Source organism: Plectropomus leopardus, chromosome 13, assembly GCF_008729295.1.
Source record: "Plectropomus leopardus isolate mb chromosome 13, YSFRI_Pleo_2.0, whole genome shotgun sequence".
Lineage (NCBI taxonomy): Eukaryota > Metazoa > Chordata > Actinopteri > Perciformes > Serranidae > Plectropomus > Plectropomus leopardus.
In genome coordinates, this window is record NC_056475.1 from 12,546,770 (window position 1) to 12,572,986 (window position 26,217).

Here is a 26,217-nt window from a genome sequence, read left to right on the forward strand (position 1 = left end):
GAAACGCCTTAGGACGTTGGACTATTCTACTTCAACTTGAGTCGAACTGTAGTGTTAAGGTGACTTTTTTGAGCTGATAACAGTGTTAAAAAAACCAGGAAGGGCATTTTGTAATGTTCCAACTTAGTTATGAGAAGCCACAGAGAGTCCTCTCCAAACAAATAATGAAGATATTTTTCTATTCTCAAACCACATCAACACACTAATGAGCTAACTTGTGGCTCTCTGTGTCCCCCTGATTAATGAAAAGTGTTAACAATTGCAAAAAGCTATTTCAGGCAACAGGCAAATGAAAAATAACATTATTAAACTCTGGATATGACAAGAGCCTTGGTGGAGAAAAATTACCAGCAATAGCTGAAAATGTCAAGGTATATATTCTAAGCTTTAAATACAGCTAAAGCTTTGCAAAGCGTGACATTTAGACTGTCCTCCATCTTCACTATCCAGCTATTTGTCCTTCTCTCCATCTCTCAGTCTATCTTAGTGCCCTCGGGCTCTCTTCAATCCATTATCTGTACGTGTGTGTGTGCGTGTGACAGTCACTGAGTCATTAGTTGCCGATTAGCCTTGTGACCCACTGTCTACACTGTCTGACTTACCCAGTGTAAGAATGTGTTTCTCCTTGTGTGTGGACCAGATGTATTTGTTTATATCAACAGAGACCATGCTTTACATACTGTGTGATGTTCCATAGGAATCCCATCTATTCAAATTATGCTGGCTGGCACTTCCTTTCTGTCCCCACACCTGAATGCAAAGCTTTACACGTGCGCTTCGCCTCTCTAAAGCCCCATTCCAGCTTCATCAGTTTTACTGGGGAAGGTCCAGGCCAATTATAATTCTTTTATCCAGGCTGGACCTGCCAAGTCTACAGCTCTTACAAGTCCAGAAAACTTGACAAATTACTGAATGTTTTTTCAGCAGTACTCAGTTTCAGCTGAGATCTCTGTAATGTTATAATGTGTTCAGTATTTGGCAGCTGTCAGATTGTCATAACACATGCAGGCTAATAGTCTAAATTGACTTTGGAACAGGTCTGCTGCTGTGTTTCAGTTGTGTTTGCTGGAGATATATTTTCTATGCATGTAAGCCTGCAGTACTTTTACTAAAAACTCAACACGTCTGCAGGCGGCATCTTCAAAAATATCTAGCCAAATTGCTGGGATGTTAGCCATCAACGGCTTAAGGTTGTTTTTTTTTTTAAAGGGACAGCATCTTTTTTTTTATGCTGCGCCACATTTTCTAGGTTTACTCCACATGATTAGACTCCATGTTATATTGAATTTGTGTGTACACCTAGAGGTCTTAAAAAGCAACAGCATCACATCCTCTCTTAGCGTTCATACTTTCCATCTCCTCTGGGTAGGGGTCAGAGCTTGCTGACCAAATGTTTTACATAGCATCCGTGCCTGCCTGACTCAAGTTTTGCATATGATCACAGCTGCCAGAAACCTGATAAATATTCCACCACTGACGACCATACGATGTATGTCACTGTCCTGCAATCACCACTGATCTTCACTGATCTTTACATGTCAAGAGTACCATGGATTCTTTGTCAACCAACCAATCCATTCCTTCAAATGTTACAAGTCTGTGAAATATTTGTGTGCCCACTGCACAGTTGAGAAGTTAAAAGTACAATTTCACAAAAAAAAAGCACAATCAATCTTTTATCCAGCAGCAGACAAGCCACTTTGGTAAGGAGTCTCCATGTGATGCTCCCCGCGGCCGCAGCTTTACACGCCGTTCAGAAAGCCAATGTGTTCAGCCAAACCACAAACAACGGGTTCACATTCACCGACTCGGCCACCAGTCCAAGGGGGAAAAAATGAAGCAATAAATAAAATAACCACTATCTCATTTCTTTCATTTTGTGAAAAGGCGCAGATCTTCTCATGTGTGTGTGTAATTATTTCCCTCTCCGGCTCAGCGTTGTCATTGGGGACCGAGGCTGTCGAGTCGCTGCCAAAGCCCCATTCACTGTCTGCACATAGCCAGTGTTACGCAACGGCTAATTACTTCCACTCAGCCCCGACAAAACCATGGAGAGGGAGAGCAACAGAGAGAGAAGGGAAAAAAAGGGGGAAGTCAGTGATAAAATAAAATAGACAGAGGGGAGGAGTGACGGACAGAGAGGGGGACAAGCAAGAGGAAAGAAAAAGAACATAATTATAAAGGTGATGAGGGGCAGTGGGTGGAGAAAGACATGGAGAAACATGAGAGGAAAAAAAGACAGAAGGAGGAAAAAGAGGGACAGAAAGTAAAGGACAGAAAGAAAGTGGGTGGAGAAGGACAGGGAGACAGAGAGGGAAGGAGAGCTCCTCATCTTGCTCTTCTCTCTGCATCTCTCCTGCAGTGTTTTGGTAAGAGGAGGCACAAAAAAAACAACATCAAACCATAATGACCTCTTCACCATCCGCCACAACAGTTTTACCGAAAATCATGCCGCAGCAGCCAAATTGGTCCAAAGAGAGAGAGCGAAAGAGAGAGAGAGAGAGAGAAATGTGGAAGAGCAGTGTTGTCAAAGCCAGACAGGGCCCGCAGCCCTTTTCCTCTCCAACAATTTTTGGAGATGATGTCATTATTCATAAAAAAATAAAAAACAGAAAAAGAAAAATGTGTCTGTGCCTGCGGCTCAACTAGAGCAAAAGTAAGAGGGGAAGGTGGGAGTGGAAGCAGGGAAGCCAGGGAAAGGGAGAGAGACGAAGACATGGACAAGTGCAGAAGAAAAAAAAGAAACAGGAGAGAGGATAAAAATAACTTAAAGGAAAGAAACATGACATAAATGGAGAGAGAGAGAGAGAGAGAGAGAGTAGGAGAGGGAAACTACCTCAATTTATACTTTTACTCCTCTCATGTTTGGATTAACAGAATACCTTTAGTATGAGCAAAATTTAGAATGAAAGCAGCGCCCTGTTTGCCAACAGCAGCAGCAAAAGACGCACATGTATTATATGGCATATGTAATAAATAAGAAAAAAAACAGCTTAAAAACCATCAGGTGGCACATTATAAATATTATTGTAAGGGAATAAGGGCATCTTGAAGGCATAATAACTAGATATATTGATTGGTGAGCTTAAAAGGTGCTGGAATGCAGACTGGTTGAGCCAGGCCGTTATCCAGTCTTTGTGCTAAGCTAACCGACCACTACCTTATATTGACACATAATAGCTGCATCAATCTTCTAATCAATACTTTACACCAATATGCACTATTGTTTTTCTGAGGAGAGATCACGTCCAACCATGTCAAAACCAAATTGCTAAAATAAATGTTGGCATTGTACATTTCAGCAAACCACGGATATGCTAAATTTGTATGTTTCTTATGTAGTGATTATGTTGAAACTTCAATTTAGAGCAGATAAATTATTCATGCAGCAACTCAAACTCCTCAAACAGCTGCTGATGGAAAAAAAAAAACAACACAGGACGAATTCTGTCAGCGCTGCGTTCTCTGAACCAAAAAAACATCCATATTTAGAGAGGGGACACAGAATGATAAAAAAAGAGACACAGACAAGAAAAAAATTACTTATGAACATAAATCCTTCTTAAGCGCTCTGTACATTAGTTGCCAGATGCTGCACAGCACAACATGCTGTGCAGGCTATTGTTTTAAAGCAGCAAATAACTGATTTCTGCAAAAACTGCTGTTTTATTCAGGTATGAACCTACTTTAAAGGTTTTTATCAGATCAGTGCATAGACTTGAATAGTAGTCACATTTTAGGCAGTATTGCGGGCATTTCGGATACTGGTATCGGTATCTAAACAAATTTACAGAAAATCCACCAGCTTGTCTTTAAAAATACCTAGTTTTGTTGGTTGTTGATCTTGAACAGTCGACTTCAGCTGGGCTAGCTGGCACCTGTTTTGGTAATCTGCACTACAACACTTCAGAAAGAAGTATAATTGTAATGTATTCAGGGTTTGAGGAAATGTACAATGCCAACATTCAAACACTGCACAGCACTGAATTAATGCTGTAACACTGCACTGAAAGTCTTACTCATTCTTTTGTTCTCCACTAAACGATGCATACTTTTTACAGCAGATATTTGAACATCCTGTTATAACACAAAGGATCAAATCTACTGTGGAATATTGTATTCACACCAATGGAGGCCTTAGGCATTTTTCTTGAAGGACAAGCCTATTCAGGACTTCAAAAACCGTATTGAGCCAGTTTCTGTGAAACTGTAACACAATTTTTGTATTTGTTGCACGGACATATCCTCATTGCCATAACCAGCAGCATTTTTTGTGTTGAACCTCCCCTAGGTGAACTATTGCAAAAGTGCAGTCACTTTCAAATTTGATGTTTTTTACATAAGAAAATGAAATGTAAGTTTTACAGCACTTGTTTGTGCTTAATGGATTAACTGAATCAAGAGACTTTTGATATATATTCATCTTGCTTGGTTATAAGACTTTTTACCTAATACTGAGAAGCCATCACTTTCTGTGCAGGAATACGGTTTCCTACCGCTAATTCTGCCCGACCACAGAAACTTGTTTGGGTAAAACCAAGGAAGTCTCAAGCCTCGCTGGTGATTTCAGCCCAAACATATCAAAAGGACAGAGCGAGGAAAGACAGAAAGATGCAGAGAGAGAGAAAAGTAGTGGCTCTGAGATGACAGACGACAGAAAAAAAGATGAACAAATCGCTGTCAGGGACTCTGACAGAAACCATCAGCTCAGTCACACTTACACTCACCCCTCTTCTCCTCTATCTCCCCATCTATCCATCATCACTCCATTTCAGCATCACTGTACATCACTTCATCATCCGACACATGCAAGATAATATATTAGCCCCCATTCATCCATCTATCCTTATCTATCTCTGCTATTGCTCTTTCTCTCCCAATCTGCTCATCTATCTCTCTGCCTTCAGGCTCTCTTCAATCTGTTAGCTCCATACTGTTTGTGTGTGTGTGTGCATGTGTCACATATGTGTGTCTGCTGAGATATTAACCTATTAGACAATGTAAACAGTCAGGGCGACACATTTATCCTTTCAAATCTTAGAATCAGAAAGAAGATCCAGATTTTTTTTGCTGTATTTTCATCTTAATTATTTATTACCTTTGTCTTCTGCCCTCATTGACTCTGAGGGAGTCGTTCATTCTTCTGTCTTTGTTGAACTGCATATTATCTTGTTTTCTATTATGGAACCTTTATTCATCATTGCAAGTAAAACTGTTACTGCAAGTCTTTTCACTTGATAGTCAATGATGCAATTCAGGTTCTCCAGTTTCCTCGTAATGTATTGCCATTTCATTTGGCAACACTTGATGTGATTTATGCCTTGTTTCTTTTATTCTGAAGTGTTTATTTTATGTTCTTGGATCTGACTGACTTCTCTTTTCTTTTTCACTTGCCCAGTTAGAGGTGCTATTAAGCATAACAGAGCAGTTTCACTTTTTATGACACAATCACAAATCAGACTCTACTTTTTTTTTTTGAGGGTGCTGTTACGGCCCTAAAAAGACAACTAAGCAAATATATTTTTATTCCTATTTCAAATGGACTCTTACTGAATGAACCTATTCAGTGGATTGTTTACTTGCTGCTACATAGTGACACTTTTTCGCTCTAGTCACTGAGTAATCAACTGAGGACAAAGGACGACAAACTGCACAAATGTCTCCAGTAATATGAAATAGTAAAGCAAAGGCCTTAAACTCCAGTAAAGAGTAGAAACAAGAAGAACACACAATTAAACTCTGACAAAATGGGGGTGACCTCGAGCTCACATGGTAGAGTGTGTGTTTCGGCACCTAAGAGCACAAGGAGATAAGAATGCTGGGTTCAAATACGAGGCAGAAGCACCGCCAAAAGCTCTGAAGCCAGGAAGCCGCTTGCAGAACTCAACTGATGGCTTCTTGGCTCTGCGCTCTTTGCAGAAGGGAAAACGGAGCTCTGCAGAGCCACAAAGTTCAGAAAGGAGGTCGGCATTGCAAAGTGCCCCAAAGCTGGAAAGCCAGCCACGAAGCTACGTTGATTTTCCAGCAAGCAAAACTGTTGCTGCCGTGCTGATTGTTTCGGCCTATCTAGTCTGTGTTTTCCTTTTTATTTTACTTAGCCTAATATTACTGCTGTTTGTAATTTTGTTTTTTAAAAAATAAGGCACTTATTTCACATATTTGTCAGTTGTGTCTCAACAAAGAGTGAAAAATACAAGCAGACACACCCATACACACACACACACACACACACAGACACACACAAGCAGGTAGAAAGACAGATAAAGACTTATTCCTATGTGTGATTAGAATAAGGCAGAGGAGCAGAATCTGTTGTTCACTTCAGCTTGTTTAAAACTTTAACTTTTGTTATTACAGAAAGAGTAAAGTACTGAAAAAATGTAAAGGTTCAAATGTGGACGGCATCCAGTCCTAATGAATACAGAACATTTGACTACATCTCACATGGCTGAATTATTTGTCTGTTGTATTCCAAAGAGAACGTGTGTGTGGCCTCCCTGTGTGACATGTCTATCTAACAGGCATTACCAGGCAGTCTGGGCATTTTCATTAGTTCCTTGAATGCCAAACAAACCACATGGGTATGTGCAGCAGCTGCAATAGTACTAGAGAGCCACAGCAACCCATAGCAACTCACTTGGGCATGAGAGAGACAGAGAGAGAGAGAGAGAGAGAGAGAGAGAGAGAGAGAGAGAGAGAGAGGGGCGGAGAGGGAGCGTGCCCAGACTGATCTACAATATGAGTGAATATAAGTGGGTCGAAGTGCATGCCTGCACACATCTGCCCACCAGCTTGCTTCTGTCAGTTGTGTCTCAACTGTGTGTGTGTGTGTGTTAATGTTTCATTGCTGCACGTGCATCCAAAACCTGATTCCCAGTGTGTGTGTGTGTGTGTGTGTGTGTGTGTGTGCGTGTGTGTGTGTGTGTGTGTGTGTGTGTACAACTGAGTTCAAAAAGCAGAGGGTCTCAGTTTGTGTCCTTGTAGGCTTCTGCATTTAGGTGCATGTGTGCATGTATTCCATTAACATGTATATAAGGCGAATAAGTGTTCCCACAGTCTTTTTATCGCAAATCAATGCCAATTTATTTCCTGAACATTTCCAAAATGTTGATAAATGTACGACAGCTGTGCATAAAAAAAAGGTTACGTTGGATAATTCCAGAAAAAACTAATCTTTCTGGTTTCTCCACACACTCACTGTATCATGTTTTTTCAAAGTTACTGCAGCAAATGTAGCTTTCAAGGCTGCATCGTTTACAATCTCAAATTTGACAAGTTTTCCAAAGTTCAATGACAATTTGGCAATTTTCCAAAACAACTATTAGTCATGGCAAACAGAAGTTCAGGTCTCATAACCCTTGCAAGATCTTTGTGACCGTGGGAACTCTGCCAGTGTGTTTAGATGGTGACATAATGTCTCTGCAGCCAGAGGCTCAGCTGCTAGTGAATCACTTTTTTAAACGAAAAAACAATACATGACGTGCTATCCTCACGTACTTGATTGCTGTTTATTTGTGTCTATGCGTCATGCATTGGGTGTGCGTCCTACCTGACCACAGGCTCTGGTATGGCCTCCAGGCTGGCAGGGACTTGCACTCCCTTCTCCCACTCTTGTCTCCAAGGATCCGAGAGCACGTAGAAGTCGTCCGGGCCGAGCTGGGCCGAGTCCGGCAGCTTCATGGCTGTGATAAAGTCGGTACGAAATACCTGCACAGAGATTTAAAAAAGTGGAGAGAGGGTTTAATTATTAGTCAAAATATGCAGTATACCTCCACTCATTTTGGGGTGCTCACAGGGCAAAATTCAGTTTCTCAGCGTCTTTAGATGGAGGGATTGAGTTAAAGCGGAAGGGTCATTAAATATTCGCACAGCCTGTTGGCTCATTCTCATGAAGAAATCTTCACTGATAAAATCTCATGCATGATTCCATGGTTTGGCTTGAACATAAATCCACTGGGACCTCTAAATGACGCATTTTTTACATTTCTGCTGCTCAACACTTAACATCAGTTTAACATTAGAGCAGGTGAAGATTATGTAGAACAGATGCGTGAAGGCGTTGAGTAGCATTTGTCTAGCAAAGCCTTAATCCCTCATTCTGCAGTGTTAACTAGATCCATATCTTTGGCTTGCTTAAGTAGTAAGTCATCACCTCTGTAGTTTTCCCCTGGATGTCTGAGTGGTTTTCCGTTGCAGTTTTTCTGACCTTTTTTTAAGTTTGTGGTGCTACTTTTGGGTGCAAAGTCACATATGGAGGCTTTGACTGTCATCATTGCATCGCTTTGGATGATGCTGAGAGGGAAGGATGTCTCATTTCATTACAAACTCTATCATCAAATCTTTTCCTTGCATCTCTCAGCAAGTGGTCTCCTCATTTCCCCCACTTACAGCTTTTCCTCACATCGTATTCCCTACCATGTAAGACATGATGAAGAGAAGTGATGAAAGGCTGTAAAGCGAGAGAAATGAAGAGACGTTTAAGAGAATTGAGACCTACCACTATGACTGACAGAGCAAGTAGAGGGATGGGAAGGAAAAGGAAGGAGGAAGAAGCGAGGGAATGACTGATAAGCTGATGTGCCATGGTCACGGTAACCACTAACTAAATTGTTATTAACCCAGAAACCTTTATGGGTTAACCCTTTGAAATCTGAGCAATTTGGCTTGATTTTTGTAAAATAAAAAATAAAAAATAAAAAAAAAAAAACATGGGAAAAAGACAATGAGCAACAAAAGAAAAAATGACCTAAAAATTGGCAATAAATAAATTATTGAAAACTATAATAATATTACACAAAATGAATTAGTCAAAAAAATATATATAAAAACAGACATTTTTCCCTTTTTAATCAAATCTGCTATCTCTAAATCTATTGATTTCTTGCTCATTGCCTTGTTGCTTATGTTTTTGAAAGAAGTCACACAAATTTGCTCAGTGTTTAAAGGTTTAAATACTGAAAGGTGTCTGAAAGCACCACAAGAAAAGTCACTCCAGGTTTCAAAGGGTTAATGCCAAGTACATAAAATACATGTACAAAGAGTGTGCACGTAGGAGGATTGTGAAAAAACAAACAAGGTGAGCGTTTTGGAAGACCTGAGGGAGTGGGTGTATTCAAGCAGACAATCATTCTCACACCAACCAAATGTGAACACACACACACACAAATGTGAACACACACACACACACACACACACACACACACACACACACACACACACACACACACACACATATACAGTCTCTCTCTCCATCTGCTCTAACAGGGACCTGAAGCAATGATATTATCAGTCATATAGTCAAGGACATCAGCCAAGAACACACACAGGAAAACAAGCAACACACACACACACACAAACACACACAGACAGCAGCAGTGCCAAATCAACCGTATGACTTCACTCTACATTTTATCATTACTTTCTAAGCCTCCTTATCCCTGCTTTATTAGCTCTTCTCCTCCATCCTACTCCCTCACTCCCCCTCCGTCTCTCCATTAACCTCTCCCCCCCCCCACTCCCCTCCCCCCTACTCTTACTCAGCCCACTAAATGTGGATTTTATTACCTGCTTTATTTTGACCTAAGAGACACAAAGTAGAAAAGTGTCAAAAAAGAGATTTGTGAAAAGAAAAACAAGGTAATATGAGGGAGATAGAGGAACGCTAGAAAGAGTGTGAAATAAAATGAATTGTTAGAGGAGAGAAGTGAATAAAATATTATTAGGAAATTTCGACAAACGAGAGAACACTGAGAGACAGTTTTCCATAATATTTTACATGTCACTATAATGCAAGAGCTTTTGATTTATTGTTCACCAAAGGCTGTGAATCATTTGAAATATTTTATATGGGTACGGATCAAACTGTAACCTCTGGAGCTGAAAATGAAGCTAAAATGGAAATGCCAAAAACTGCAGTTCTTTGAAAAGTCACTTGAGGCAAGCTCCAAAACAGAGTCAAACCCCTATAGACAACCATGTCATAAAATGCCCAATTTTACATCAGATTAAAATATGTTTACAGCCTGGTGAAAATAGTGGGTTTGGTCTCTATAGCTAATATCATTATTCATAACTGTGCAGGAGGTTATTTTTATATTTTAACTCACTCATCCTTTAAAAGTTACTCAGTGGCGCATGAAGCCAAAAGTGCTCTATTTCTGCAGTATCAAAGTACCCAGATCTACGCTGTTATGGGGCCCACGGAGCTTCCAGTCTAGTGCTTAACTAACTTAAATGGGGATAAAATGATTTGATTTGCTAGCTCTTCTATACTTTAATTTTATTGGACCAAATGGATTAAATCCTGATGGTGAAAAGAGTGATTTCTCTTTTTTTTTTTGGTTCGACACTCTAGAAAATGACCCCCTGAATTACAGACATCTTTTTTCCCCAAGTCTTTTTGGGCCCTATGGCATTACATGATGGACTCTGACTGTGTAATTCCACTTTTGGACACTATGTAAAACCAGCTTTAAACCAAGGGTGCTGTTCCTGGGGGCTTGGTTGCAACAGTCTATAAGTCAGATCCACCCTTCACTCCTCCACATCTTCACTCTATTGTCCAAATATAGTCACCTCTGATGAAAAAAAAAGGTGGCTATAAAGTCTACTAATCTAATACTAATCTAGTCTACTAATACAATACTTGACCTTTCTGTATCAAATGATGCAAAATTATACTTTTTTCAAAAGTCTAGTCTTATATTCTTATAGAATTAAACACATGTCTCTATAAAACCCTTTGTGCTCCAAGAACCTCCATTAGAAGTTTTAAAAAACACAGTCTAAACTCTGGTTCCCCCTGATTTAAACAGGAAAATGTGATTACAAATCTGATCAAAAATAAGTAAACAAGACAGTCTACAGTCATGCAAGCAGATCTGTGAAGCAGTTTGAGCTTGAACATTAGCATGCTAACATGTAGATGTTTAGAAGGTATAATGTTCACCAAATTATTGCTATCATGGCTTAAAAAGACAGAAATCCATTTAATTTGATAAGTGGCTGGTATTCAAAAGTTTTTAACAATGATTCCCAGCACTATTTGTGTCACTTCAAAAGTTTGCATGCTATTCGCCTACAAGTTGAAAAAAAACCCAGTTACTCTGCAATAGAGATAAAAAGAGACAGAAACAAAGAGGGATAAAAAGAGAGTGTGGAGTAATATGCCATATATTTGTCTTGATCCAAAGAGGAACTGAACTTTCAGACTGGACAGCTGGAAAGAAATGACCGTGGAGGGGAGGACAGAAGAGGATAGAAGAGGAAAGGAAAGAAGAGAAGAGGAGAGGAGAGGGACGTTTAACTAAGTGAAGAAGGAAGAGGGAGGACAAGAGGAGAAAGAGAAGACAAATCACCAAGTATGAGAGGAACAAGGAAAAGAAAGAGAGAAAAGGGATTGATATTATTGAGGAAAGAGGGATGAAAGACAAGGACAGACGAGGAAAAAACTGGTGTGTTTGTGCATCCGTGTGTGCACACGTGTGTGTGCGTGTGTGTGTGTCACAGAGGAGTATATGAAAAGGCCATATGTAAAAGCAGCATCCTTGCTTCTGCTGCTTGGCTGCCTCCACTGTCTGCCAGCCAGCACAAATAAATAATGCAATGGAGTAAGGGGCCATGTGTGTGTGTGTGCGCGAGTGTGTGTGTGTGTGTGTGTGTGTGTGTGTGTGTGTGTGCACGCGTGCGCGTGTAAGTGTGTGTGAGAGCCAAGGCCATGATAAATCATGCCTTCCCCTTTGGCAATATGAGAGGAGGACAGACAGAGACAGAGGGTGGTCCATTCCTCCTTAATCTTTTTCTGTCTTTCTGTCTTTTTCTTTCTTTTCTCCCATTTTACCTTATACACCAGTGAGGAGAGGAGTGGAAGAAAAGGAGATGAGTAGAAAAATGGAGGAAAAAAGAAGGGGAAAGTAGGAGATGAGAGGTGACGAGACAAGAAGAGAGGATATGGACATTAAAGATAGGGAAGGAGAAGAGAGGAGAGCACGGAAAAAGGAAGGCAAAAGAGAAAGGAAAAAGGAGTAGAGTACAGAAAAGGGGAGGAAAGGGAGGAGAAGGAAGTACAAAGGTGGAGGAGAGGAGAAAAGGAAAGGGGGGCAAAAGGTTAACAGGGTAGAAAAAGAAAGTAAAATGTTGTGGAGAAGAGAGGATTAAAGAGGGGAAAAGGGAAAGGGGACAAAATCAGAAGGGGGAGAAAGAGGGAGAGGAGAGGAGTGGAGATAAGAAGTGAGGAGAGCAGAGGTTAAAAAGGAGGACAGGAAAGGGGAGGGGAGGGGAAGAAAATGAGAAGACAAGGAAAGAGAAGAAAAGAGCAAAGAGGGGGAGAGGAAAGAAGATGGTTGAGAGGAGGGGAGGACAGGATGAAAGAGAAAAACTAAGGAAACAAGTGGCAAAGGTAGGAGAGGAGATATAAGAGAAGAAAACTGAGGAAAAAAGGAGATGAGAGAAGAGGAAATAAGAAGTGAGGAGAAGAGCAGATCAAAAGGAGGAGGAAAAGGGAGGAGTGGGGAGGAAAATGCAAAGAGAAAGTGAGGAGAAAACAGGAGAGGAAAAGGAGGGGAAGAGAAAAAAGTAGAAAGAGAAGAGCTGAGAGGAGTAAAGAGATAATAGGTGGTGAGCAGAAGCAGAAGAAAAGGAGGAGAGGAGAGGATGTCAGTATATCAGTTTTATTGCGGTGTGTTTGTACAGGAATGACTGCAGCTAATTAATGTGTAGGAAACACTATTACAAGCTCCTGCAGTTTTATGTTCTGCCTTGTTTCTCTCTCTCCCTCTCCAGCTCGTCTCCATCCTGCTCTCCCTCCCATCCCCCGCCCGCCCTCTTCGTCTTTTTACTCTTTCTGTGACAGACAGTTGGGAGCCATCGAGCCTCAGTGATGGATGACAGGCACACAGATGGAAAAGGACCATCATAAAAAGATGAGGTAGACAGGCGGAGAGTCAGACAGGTAGAGAGGCAGACAAGCAGTTTCCAAACTGTCAAGCAAATTTTACGCAAAATATAAAACACAAATGAGGTGCATTTCCCTCGGCTTTCACAGAGTCAGACTAGATATAACGCCGCTCAGCTGTATGCCGCCGCGCACCAGTCAAGTTGCACTTACAGTTTACATCCACGCTTCACACACATCTTCCCCCTGACAGCACAGATGATTTATAAAATCAGCACTCTTTCAAGGTGGTTCTTAAGGGTTCTTGAGTCATGGCTAAAAACGTCACCATAACCTTGACCCTTTGCGACCAGATTATAATCATCTCATTCTTGAGTCCAAGTGAACGTTGAAAATTTGAGGAAATTCCCTCAAGGCCGTCATCAGAAATTGTGAAAACAGAACAGATGTAAGGTCACAGTGACCTTAAACACCAACTTTAATCAACTCATTATTGAGCTGGAATGAATGCTTGTGTCAAATTTGAAGAAATTCCCTCATGGTGTTCTTGAGAAATTGTTTTTGCAAGAATGAGACAAATGCATGGTCACCATGACCTTGACCTTTGACCACCAAAATCATTACTTTATCCTTGAGTCCACTTGAACCTTTGCACCAAATATGAAGAAATTCCCTCAAGGTGTTCTTGAAATATCGCATTCACAAGAACAATCACAGTTACTTTCACCTTTGACTTTTGACCACCACAATCTCATCAGCTCATTCTTGAGTCCAAAAGGTTGTGCGATAAAAATTGCCTCAAAGTTTTCTCGAGATATTGGGCTCAGAAGAATGAGATAGATGAGGACCTTGAACTTTGACCACCAAAATTAAAATAGCTCATTGTTCAATCCAAGTAAATGTGTGTGTCAAATTTGAAAAAAAAAAAAACCCTCAATACGTTCTTGAGACATATATAAGAATGTGCTGGCTGGCCAGACGAACGGACAACCTGAAAACATAATGCCTATGGCCTCAGCTATTACCCGGAGGCATAAAAAAACATAGGAGAAAAACAGAGTCCTTCCAGAGCTGATTAGATTTGAGTAAACTGTTTGTCTTCTGCAGAGTCCGATAATATCTGTTATATTTCATGTTAAGGTAAAAACAAAGAAATGTATTCAGCTGTTTTATAACAGAGTAAATGATGGAGACTCATGTACAGGAGTGACAGTACAAATGTCTTTTCTGGCTGCTTTTGGTGGACACAGACTCAGTTGTGCAATGAGCCCACGGAAACTGTCAGCAATTACTCAAAAAGTGCATTGCTTTTTCCATCTATTTCATGCTTTATTTATCTGCTGGAGAGATTTTCCGCATCGATCAACTTTAATAACTTTGTTCTAAAGAACATGTGATTGAATTTTGCCATTTCCACTCAGCTTTCCAAATTTGATAAATCATGATTTGCAAATGAAAAATATTGAGTGGATGCAACTCCTGCAGAACGGAGGAATGACACAGTGAATTTCGAACAGATAAGACAGAAAATCCCCTTTGGCATGGAGTTAATTTATATGCCATCACCATCATGCATTTTATTCAGCTGCTTGCAGTCATTTCATTGCATTGCTCATCGGATTTGTTTACACATGTTCTATTTTTCTGTTGTAACAAGGTGAAAGCACCTAATTATTTGATGAAAACGCCAACAGTAGCTCAATTCACTCTTTCTACAATTATCTACACACCAGAGACATCGCTTAAATCTGCCTCCCTCTTCTGAGCAGCTTCTGCATCATTCAGTTTGGGAATCCTAAAACTCAAATGATAAATTTTCCCTCTAAACCATGATTAAGCAACAATCAAATGATTTAGTTTCTGTCTGCAGAGAGCCTGTGCTTCATTTCCCCAAATGTGACAAGCTGTCATGCTGCAAACGTCGCACTAATTTGCATTTCAATAACTCAAGTTTTAATTTTTTTGTTCCGTCATCAGTTTGGTTTGCATCACAAGCCATCCAATCATGCAGTGCAGAGTGATCGATGACCTCTCACTGAAGCTGAATAGATGAGATTCAGCTGCTCAGATAAAGCTCCACAGAAACTGTAGTTCAACATTACCATGAGAGTGAGATAACACACACACACACACACAAACACACAAAGAAACTGTTGCATATACACACACAGAGCATCAGAGGCTCGAGCATGATCAAACAAACACAAGTTGTCTCTGTCACGCAGTCAAACACACACACACACAAACACACTTTCCTCTGGCCAGTCAGTCAGTCAGTAGGTCAGTGTGTTATGTTGAGTTATGGGCTGTATGCATGCAGCGCTCTCATTAAGTCCAATCTAGATCTGGACTGATGACATGAGCAGGGGCTGTGTGTGTGTGTGTGTGTGTGTGTGTGTGTGTGTGTGTGTGTGTGTGTGTGTGTGTGTGTGTGTGTGTGTACTGGTAGGGGGGCTGACGGCCTGACAGGCATTAATAATCACAGTCAAAAACACAGGCACTCATGGGACAGCACTGTGTTGAGGAATTACTCTCTATAATCTCTAGTACTACTACGACTACAACTACAGTACTACAAATTTCAATAAAGAGATCTCTAAGAGAACTTATGACAACTGCTTAATAATATGACAACTACCACTACTACCCACTACTAATAGTGCTGCTCTTGACACCAGTATTACTATAAAGACTTTTCATTTACTTCTATCAAAACTATCACAATTGATACAACTACTACGATTACTCAGGTTCCAAATATGACTATTACTGTTCCAGTACCACTGCTGTTATTACTAATACTGTAGCAGCTTCCAGTGGTGCTACACGTACTACTGCTGCTGCTGGTACAAAGCTACTATGCTTCTAACACTACTCTTAATTAGTAACTCATTTTATTTACTGCAAATTAAATTAGCCAGCCCACATGGACTTATAAGACTTAATGAACTTGTTTCAGTGGTGAAAAATTTAACTTCTTAAATTTTCTTGTTAGAATCAAAACGAGAAATACTTTACTGACCCTCAAGGAGAAATAAGGTCACATCACAGCTGATCTTGTAAAGAAAAAATATAAAAAAAGAAAAATAAATGCTATTTTGCTACACTGTATACTATATAACTATATAACACTATTCATAGAGGGAAAAAAACATGAAATATGTACAAAAACAATGGCCATTGTACTATAATGCATAAACCAAGCTCAATGAATAAAATCTGCCGCAAAATGGTCCCTAATGCCAGTAAAGCAACATAATATTAACTTATTACCAAATAATAAAGTATGCATCGTGAGACTTCAAGTTGCTAACAACTGATTCTAATTCTAACATTTTTACCACTCCTTACATGAGTCAAAGTACTTCTGCTACCACTTATTATAGTGTTATTACTGCTGGTATAAATATTACTGCTGCCTTTGCTTCTACTACTACAACTACTACTACTATTTTGGTTGGGCAATGTAGAGAAAATCAAATATCACAATACTGTTGACCAAATACCTTGATGTCAATGTTGCAAAGGTACTGAAGGGTTGACTACTGGTGCTGTCACAAAACTACTGGTGCTATCTTTAGAAACTTAAGATAGCACGTTATACAAAACTAAGACATCTTGTCTCATATTACAGTATCTGTATAATATCAATACATTGCTCAGCTCTACTACTATTCATCCTGCTATAAATAATAATACTATGTTGGCAACACACTTTTGTTGCTGCTGGTACCAATGCTGCCAATAAGTACCACTGTACCAATGCAGCTGCTGCAACTACTGGCATTTCTGTAACCCCCCATACTACAACTTGTACAAAATATGCAGTAATTACATGTTTATACAGCATTAGTGAACCACAAAGACAAAATAAACTGCCACTGCATATGGATAAATAATACAAAATCTGTCAGAGTTTGTACAGGAGCAGGACAGGATATTCCAACCTGGACTCCTCCAGGAATAATTCTCACCGTGTTGTGCAGCTCCTAGCTTCTACCAGCTCTGATTCAGCTTGTTTGTATGCTGTATGAGGCCTCTCTGTCTTATTTTTGGGACTGACTCTAATCTCTGACCATCTGTGGAGCGCTGATAGATTAGCAGTCGGCTTCGACCTGAGCTGAACAGAACAGAAACCACAGAGGATGACTGTTTAAATCTGACATTTCAAACCAGGAAGCACGCACACTCACTCCGGCAGATAGATACACACACACACACGATCCCACTAACACCAAAGCAGAAAAACACTTGCATAAACACAGACACAAATACACACAGATGTACAGTACTGACACAAGTTACCACATGCATATGGTGAAAGAAAAATACACATGACACACACACACACACACATGGATGTATAAAGGCTCACACAAATGCATTAAACACAAAAACACACACTCCAGCACACCCAGCCAGGGTTGCCTCCCCACACAATAGACCTTGTCATTATGGTACTGCTGAGCCAGTTTCCTTGAAGCACAGTGACAAAGTGCTTTAAGTGCTTTTAAAGGCCAGCTGACATCACACACTAGCGTAACACTCGATGGTTATCTTGAAAAACAATCAGCATTGTTCATGTGTGACTTTGAAAGGGATAAGAGTACTGATAGAAAGAAAAGTAGAGAGAGGATGCTCCGTCCTTCAGTTTTCACCACGCTCTTATTATTAGACTGCTAAACTCCAGCTCTACTGTGATTATGGGTGCAACAGTGGTGTGATAGTTATCAGCACCCCATAAGGTGCTAACGACCCATAAGGGCAGCTCAATGTACCGAATGTACAATGAAGTAGCAACATGTTTTTGATCAAAAATAACTTTAGCACTCAAATCACAATCAAATCAAAGCAACTACCAACTACATCAGGCAACATAAATCAAGTGTGACACGAGATAGCTCAACAGAGTTTTATGTAACTGCCAAAAGGTCATGACTCAAAGGAATGTTAATTCACCACCGAAACTGCATACTATAACACTACACTGAATTGAAATAACAAGATCCAAGTAAAAAATACAGATTGATCGACAGATATAGTTATAAACCTGTGATAAGGGAAGATATGTTTTTAGTCAAAGAAAACAGGTTGGGTTGTGTCGGCTTCCCATTAATTGACAGAGTGAATCCCAATTTCTGCAAAAACGAAACATTTTAAATTACCAACATTTTAAAAACTATAAAATACTGAACCTTTACAAATGTTTTAAATCACCACAGACAGAGAAACTAGTTTATTCTGACATTCCTGTTGAACTTTCTGAAATGAAACTTTATATGGTTCCCAAAGTGAGTTAAATGGCAACCTGGAATGCCTTAAAGAAAAAACGTTGGTATTTTTTTTAACTGAACCTATTTTCCCACGTTTCTGCATCTGAGTGACTGATGAGAATAATACATACATTTTTTTTTAAGTGATCCAGCAATGAAGAAGAGCACTGCAGCTGACAGCTGCAAATCAGGCTCCAATGTAATCACTAAGGAAATAGCGCAACATCAATGTACGTCCACTAAAAGTGCTGTTTTTTAAAGAAAGCACTCTACAGAGAAATAAACTTTTTCTTTCCCTTTTTCTTTCCCCTTTCCGCTTGCCGGTCTGTTTATTATTGTCGTCCTGCAACAAGTCAGCTCGCCAAACTTCAGAACGAGACTTCTCCTTAAGTGAGACTTGTTTGGACACAAACAGGTCGGATCAAGTGAACGGTCGGTGTCAACAACAAGCACTTTTAGCAGACGTACTGAAGATAACATTGCGGCTGCAGGCTGTCAGCTGCAGCTGTCTTGCTCAATACAGTTTCATAAATGACTGTTCCCATTAGTCACTCAGACACAAAAAGATGGGACAATAGATTCTAGGTTGAAAAATACCATTTCAGGATGGGTCAACAGTCACCACGCAAACAAAAACCTTTCTATTTTATTATCAAACATATAAAAACAGTATAAATTTGAGGTATTACAAATATGCAGTAAATGACATGACAGCTAACAGTTGGTGGTTGTCATAGTAGCGCTTTCCCGCATGTGAGTTTTCTAAGAGCAAATAAGTTACAGCAACTGTCAGTGCAGTGATGGAAAGATTTGTCAATGTAAACAGAGCTCAAAAAAATACTGATATACCTGAGCACTTAACATGTGCCGACTAAACCTGAGCTGACCAAAGAAACGATAGGATAAAAAAAAAAAAGTGAAAGAACTTTGCTGACAACTTTTTGTGAATATACAAGGTACAAGGTAGCTGCCTATGCAATCTCATTTGCAGAGAAAAACGTCAGATGCAGTAACATTTGGAGACACAACACCCACATTGACAACAAGGATATTAAATACTCGAAGCAAATTCGAGAGGTAACGACAAAGAAGAATTAACTGAATTTGAATCTGCTAATCTGCACTGTAGATTGATGAGGAAGTGCAATGAAAAACAAAATGAAGGAGTGTTTTAAAAGTTCTGAAACTGCTGCTATAATTAATCAGATAGAGAAAAAGAATAAGGAAAAAGGATAAAGGAAATCCTTTTAAGACAATGCAGCTGAATTATATTTCCCATGCAAAAAGTCAACTAGTTCACTTAAAGGACATGAGGATGATGCCATGACTCTACTGACTGAACTGTGAAGGACTACATGCAGCCTCTGGCATGTGACAAATTCTGGTGAACGAGGTTTATAATGTTCACTCTGTGCTGTCAAAAAGTAATACAGGAGCAGAACCAGCAGCAGTGTGCAGTGAGTCAGACATCATACCTGAGCCTCAAATGGCTTAACATTTGACTTAACAGAATGAAAAGGATACCAAAAGAGACCTGCTGAACACACACAAGAAGAAACATGGCGGTAAAGATGAAAGCAGTCACACAGTGTGAAAGGGAAGAGAGGGAAAGAAAAGGAAATGAAAGGGAGGGGAAGTGCGGAGGTGAGAGGAGAGGAATAAGAAGAAATAAATAAGGAGAGGAGTAATTCTTATTCTTCCTCTGGGCATCATGGCTACCTGGCTCTCCACAGTGCGTCATGGCAGATGTCGACTCACAGAGAGAGGAGGCTAATTTTAGCAGCCACATCACAGCACAGGGACGGGCTTTAATGATTGGCTGCTTGGAAGGTCCACAGGACTCGGGGAGAAGTGTGTGTGCGTGTGTTATTTGTGTGTGTGTGTTTGAGAGTGTTGAGTGGGTGATTAAGAGTGAGAAAAAGACAGAGAAGGAGAGAAAGGGCTTGATGAGGGAGTGACAGAATGAGAGAGAGGAGAAGAGAGCAGTGACTCAGTGATTTGAGCAGGAAACACAATCTCCCTAACACGCACCGAGACCAGAATCTAGAACCACAAAGCCAACAGAATGTAGTGACTTTAACCAATTATAACATAGTATAAGAATTTAATCCAAGGATAATACATGTACAGTGCACATGTAGCATTGTCTGGTGTGACACATCATCTTGATAAAATAACGTTTGCATTGTATTCATGGAGCCGAAAAGAACAAAGACTTCTTTTCTTTAGCAAAAAGATGAACAAAATAACAAAACAGTAACTTAAAATGCCACTGGGCTTAGGAAATTATTCCATTATATTCATAACAAAACAGTACAACTACAGTTCAATATGAACAAACCTGACATAAGCATGTCTCAAGAGTAATTTTTTAATGAATATAATTACATTTCAATAAACATACACACAGGGATGCTGTATAAAATATTAAATACTTTAAGGTCCAGTGTGTAGGATTTTAGGGGAAAATATAATCAGAAACTGAATTTAATATAATAGGTGTGTTTTCTTTAAAGTATAATCACCTGAAAAAAGGAACTGTTGTGTTTTCATAACCTTAGAATGAGCTGTTTATATCTACATAGGGAGCGAGTCCTCGTCTTCAGAGATCATCATGTTGCACCGCTACATTTCTACGGTAGCCCAAAGCGGACAAACCAAACACTACCTCTGGATAGGGTCATTTGTGTTTTTGCACCAGCCCCCCTAATGAGAAGCCCCTCTGTGACGAGCCAAGCAGTGTCAGAATTATACTATTTTTTTAATGTGAAATTGATTTGTTCAGGGGTTTAAATCACTAGGTCTGATTGTTTTGAAGGAAGAGACCTGCGGATAATTTGGCCATTGGTAAAAACTTCCTGGACAATGAGCACTAATGTAATTCTAACCGGGAGAAGTTTCAGCTGGTTGCAATCTGCAGTCTGCACTGCTAGATGCTACTAAATCCTACTTACTGCCTCTCTTAACACAAAACAAAGCAAAATGGAGCTGGCACAAGGACAGTGAGCTGCATGAGGAACAACTTGCACATTATGATGAGGCTTAAGATCAGTAAACCAGCTCGTAAAGTTAAAACAAAACTAGAACAAAACTAGAATAACTTTGGGATCCCCAAAGAGTAAGATTTACATAAGTTGTTAGTGTTTCTACCAAGTTTTAACACTCAGCTTCAAAGAGGACTCACCTCTCCTCAGCAAGGCTTCCCACCAACTGAGAAGAGCAGCGTGAATCACACAGGTAGTGAGTGCAGAAGGGAGAGAATAAAGGGAGAAAAGAAGCAAAAGTGCAAATTCAACTGGCTAGCATCTATTTCTGACATTCTTCCAGGAGAAGCCTTTTATTCTACAACTTGTATTTTACCTCTATGTTTTCACACACAAGGGAAAAGTAGACAGAAAAGATAAGCCATCTAGAAGACAAATATGCACTGAGAAATTGTCCCGGATCAGCCAAGAAACTGCCCAGGAACATAATCAAGACTGGATTAGCACACAGCCCCAGGTGTTCTTACAGTAAATATCCATGACATTTTTCACAACACGCTACTCTCTATCTTGATACATTACACTGGTGGTTTAACCTTTGACCAGTTTATAAAAGCATCAAAACAAGTGTTCAAAAACACTTTCTTTTCCAGAAAAAACACTCTGCACTCCAGGCAGCAGCAACCACCATTAGCTTTACACTAGAATTACCGCCTCAGGGTTGTATACCTCCGTGAACCAAGTCAAATTGCAGTTACAGTTTACATCCATGTCTGTGAAAACATGGATGGTTCTCCATGGAAGCACAAAAGATAATAAATAAAAGGTGTGCATGCAAAATTTGTGTCACAAGTTCCTCCCCTTCTATTCTATAATGATATTTTGGACTGGCCAGAAGAATGTTTTTTAAGAAGACTATAATGTCAAAATGAAGTTGAACTTTCACCTTCTGATTACAAAATGTCATCACTTCATCCTATTAGACGTTTGTGAGAAATGCTGTCATAATTAAGTATGAATCTTGAGTTATGACCAAAAACATTTTTATGAAGTCAAAATGACCTTGATCTTAGACCACTAAATTCTTATCACTTCACTCTCGAGTGGATGTTTGTATTAATTTTGAAGAAACTGAAGAAATGACACAAAGAGTTTGTGTCAGTTTTGTAAAAAATCCACCAAGGTGTTCCTGAGACAGCGGGTTCACAAGAATGAGACAGACGAGGTCACAGTAACCTTGACCTTTGACCACTAAAACCGAATAAGTTCATCATGATGTTCAAATGGACGTTTGTGCCAAATTCTAGGAAATTTCCTTTAGATATCACGTTCACATGAATGGGATGGACAGACAACCTGAAAACATAATAAAATAATAAACTAGCAAAAGAGGACATGAGCACTAAGCATCCAAGGTGTTGCTAACGTTAAAATCAATAAGACTCCTAAACAAATAAAGCCAAAACAGCACTACAGTACAGTGTGTTTCTTAATAAGCACATGCAGAATAACGTCAAATTAAACAGTACACACACAGTATATTAAAAATACCACTTTACATGTGTAGCACAACCTTTTCATGACAAAACTGGTTCTATTTATGCAAACTCTTTGACAACCCACCTGTGATTTACACAGCTGAGCCCTGAGGTGCAATTCAGAAGTATTTTTCCCCCTCTATGGAGTCAGACATAGTTCAGACAGCGGTTTATTCTTTGTATGAGCGCTGCAGAACAGGCACCATGCAGGGCGAAGAGAGCACAGGCCTGAAGAAACCTTTCAGTGCCCTCGCTCCGCGGCTGCTTCAGCTCAGGACGGATGAGAGGGGGAAAGAGGCGTAAAAGCAAAAGTGAAGGGAGTCACCATTATTATGCAGAAACATTATCTCTCGCTAAACTGAATCGCTCGCATCAACAGCCTTTACCGACTCGACACTTCTCGTATAACACATAAAGGGTTTGATAGCGGTATGAAAAGGATTTCCTCTTGCTTCTTTCTATAGTCCCCTCTCCCGTCTCAGAACTGAAATGTCACATCCGTAGCTATTAGCCAAACTTGGTACCGCCGAGCTCTGAAAAGGCACTCAGCCTACAATTTATGCCCCTCATTAGCGTGAGACGAGACAGTGAACAAGTCCTTTTGAGATGTCTCTGAACGCCGGCTCCTCATCACAAGCCCCTGGCCTGAATGATGCGTGGAGCGACGGCGCTCCCCTCCACGCCAAGGGCAGGCTGATTGCCAAGGCTTCACTCAAAGGTCATGCAATTAAGCTTTGTTCCCGCTTCAATAAGGATTTGACTGACTGCGCTCTGCCGTTTGAACAGATGTGATTTTTGGCCTCTAGCAAGCTAAAATTCTGCCCTCTGTTCACATATTCAAATAAATTAATCTGAGAAAGAGGAATCCTTAAAAAAGAATGAAAAAATGATTATCTGTGCAGCTTGTCCACAACTTTAAATATCAATATTCAGGTCTGCAGTAGCTTAGAGGTTAATATGTAAGCTGGGTTTTGAGAGAAAGGCTTCTTGGACTAGAGTCTGGTCAGAGTATAGCTCTTCTCCCTGAATGTCCTTGGGCAAGGCATTTAACCTGCAAACTGCTTCACTGGAGCTACTAAATGACCATATGTCGAAGACGGTAAATGTACTGGGCAGCTTGTATGTGCTGAACAGCTCGTGTAACAGCATGAATTTTAAAGGATGTCTCCTGCATTTCTAAACCTGGACCCTATTTTCCAATACATTTTGCTCTAAGTGACTGTATAATCAAAAACTTTTGAAACTGGTCCAGTTTTGTGCAAGAGGGCAGCAGCTGGCAGCAAATACTAGCGTTACTATATTCTCTCCCTCTCTCACTCATATTTCCACAGTTGTCTTCCTGCCACAAGTCAAATCTTGTGAAATTATAGAACAAGACTTCCACTTACTGAGACAACAGCGCCTTTCACACTGCCTGTTCAAGGTGGGAATAGTATGCCTCGCCGTTCAGTATGTGAGGTAGAATTACATGAGAGGTGCAATGAGAGGTGAGAGTTGAGTCGCCTTTGAGCCAGATACAGAGGTATTCACAGTGCTGAATTACGGTCTGTGTAAAAGAGAAGCCGGCATGATGGGATCATGGGTGGCACGGGTGGGACTTTGTGATGGTGTGTTATGTATGTGACCCACTGCCTGGAGTAAGTGTTGACTAATATTGTTTTTTTTTAGGGCCAATACTGATACCCATTATTAGTAGTTAATGAGACCAATAATCGATATTTGGAACCAATATACGTTTACAATAAAAAATAAAATATTCTTCTAAAATGTTTTAATATTATATCTTAATATTTAGAATTTGGAATTTAACAAACTCCACCGTCAAACTTTGTTGAAATGCCTTTAGCAAATCTTTAATCAAAACTGAATGTTCATATCACAGACACATCATATACAGCAAGTTCCCAGCAACTTTTTTTTATAAAGTTAAGTGAAAATTCAAATAAAAAATAAATAAATAACAATAGCTCGCATGCTGGCACTTTCTTTGCATTTTTTCATTTATTAATTTCATTGGCGATCAAAACAAAATACTGATGATTGGCAAAATGCCAAATATTGGCCTTAAAAGTCGGCCAGGTTAATAATCTGTTGTTTCTTAGCCAGGAGATTTAAAAAGCAAATAGTAGCAATGAGCAGCTAACTAACAAGAACAGTGGCCTTAGATTGTCCTCAAGTTTGCAAAACAATGAGATTTGAGAGAATCTTAACATCCAAGCAGAGGGTAAGATTAGCCGCCAAATAACAGCGACGATAAATGATTGTTATTGCCTTGTTATGCCTTTATTGTTTATAAAGCGCTGCACACACTTTTGTTATATGTCACACTAGAGGCTGACGCTGTTGTGTTAGCTGTCACGACCATCACGTTTCTTTTGCCAATGCTGTCTAAAGTCACACACTGGCACAGCACGATGCCACCACTGTTAGTGTAAAAATGCAAAAACAAAATAAAGAAGGAACTTCGCAGTGACCCTATAATGCAACTTCTGTGTAAAAAGAGCTGAACACAAGCAGACTGGACCAAGGCAAAGATAAAAACGCACTTATGGCTCTTCTAATAACAATCTGAGCTTGTCTCTAGCAAAAGTAACCAATTTTGATGGACATACAGTGACAGTGTATGAGTGGTGATGTTCTTAAATTGCCCTGTATGTTTACTTTGTGGCCTTTGCAAGACTGCCAGTTACTGCTTTCTTGCTGAATACGGGACCAATTTCAAAAATTGTAAGCAAGCGTTGCTGATAAAGAGCACACGATTGTATCAATTGTAAGTGGTTATGAAAGGAATAAGAGAAAAACAACACCACTAATTCAATATAAAAATTCAAGCTTTTAAACAGCAACTGGCACAACAAAAGGTATGTATCCCCCCAAAACCACTCAAGTGGATCTGCTCAGTGGAGGCTGCGCTTGTACTCTGCAGCTCCCAGGTGTGAATGTGTGTAAAATCATGAATATGAAGCAAGATGTTTCTGAGAGAGAGAGAGAGAGAGAGAGAGAGAGAGAGAGAACATGCTCAGAAAACCTCCCCTCAATAAATAAAGGTTAAAAAACTGGGTCACTGACAAGAAAGAGTGCAGGAGACTTAAGAGGCAGGAGCAATAAGCCAATTTCCCCCCACGGAGTCTGATGCAAATATCATTCTTCGTATGGCGGACCAGGCAGACGATCTGGTAAAATGGCAAGCAAAAGCTGGGGGGGGGTGTGACCTAGTTTTGGAGATGTGTGGCTGAAAAAAACAACCAAAACAACTACATGATTAATGCTGCTTCGCATGTCTGCCTCTGCTGCAACTTGAGTCTGTTGTCACGCTTTTTAGCAGCCGAATTTACTAATGGGGAATAACGAAGTTGATTAAGATGGAAGCAAGCCCGTAGCTGCCTGCTCTGATGCTCAGCGGGTTTACGTGACATGCAGCTTTAACAAATATACATCAAGAACAGAACCAGGATACGGTATCAGAAGTCAAAACAGCATTGGACAGATCTGTAGCTCGTGTCAGATGAGTGGTTTCTGTCACAAAGAAC

At 40.0% G+C, this 26,217-nt stretch overlaps 1 protein-coding gene across 1 annotated transcript in view; it reads right to left on the minus strand.

Moving 5' to 3' along the window:
* Positions 1 to 26,217, minus strand: part of jade2 (jade family PHD finger 2) — a 211,139-nt gene that overhangs the window by 135,017 nt on the left and 49,905 nt on the right. Inside the window, exon 4 of the mRNA XM_042499142.1 lies at positions 7,550 to 7,707. Within this exon, the coding sequence (XP_042355076.1) occupies positions 7,550 to 7,707 (158 nt within the window). The remainder of the gene's footprint in view (positions 1 to 7,549; positions 7,708 to 26,217) is intronic.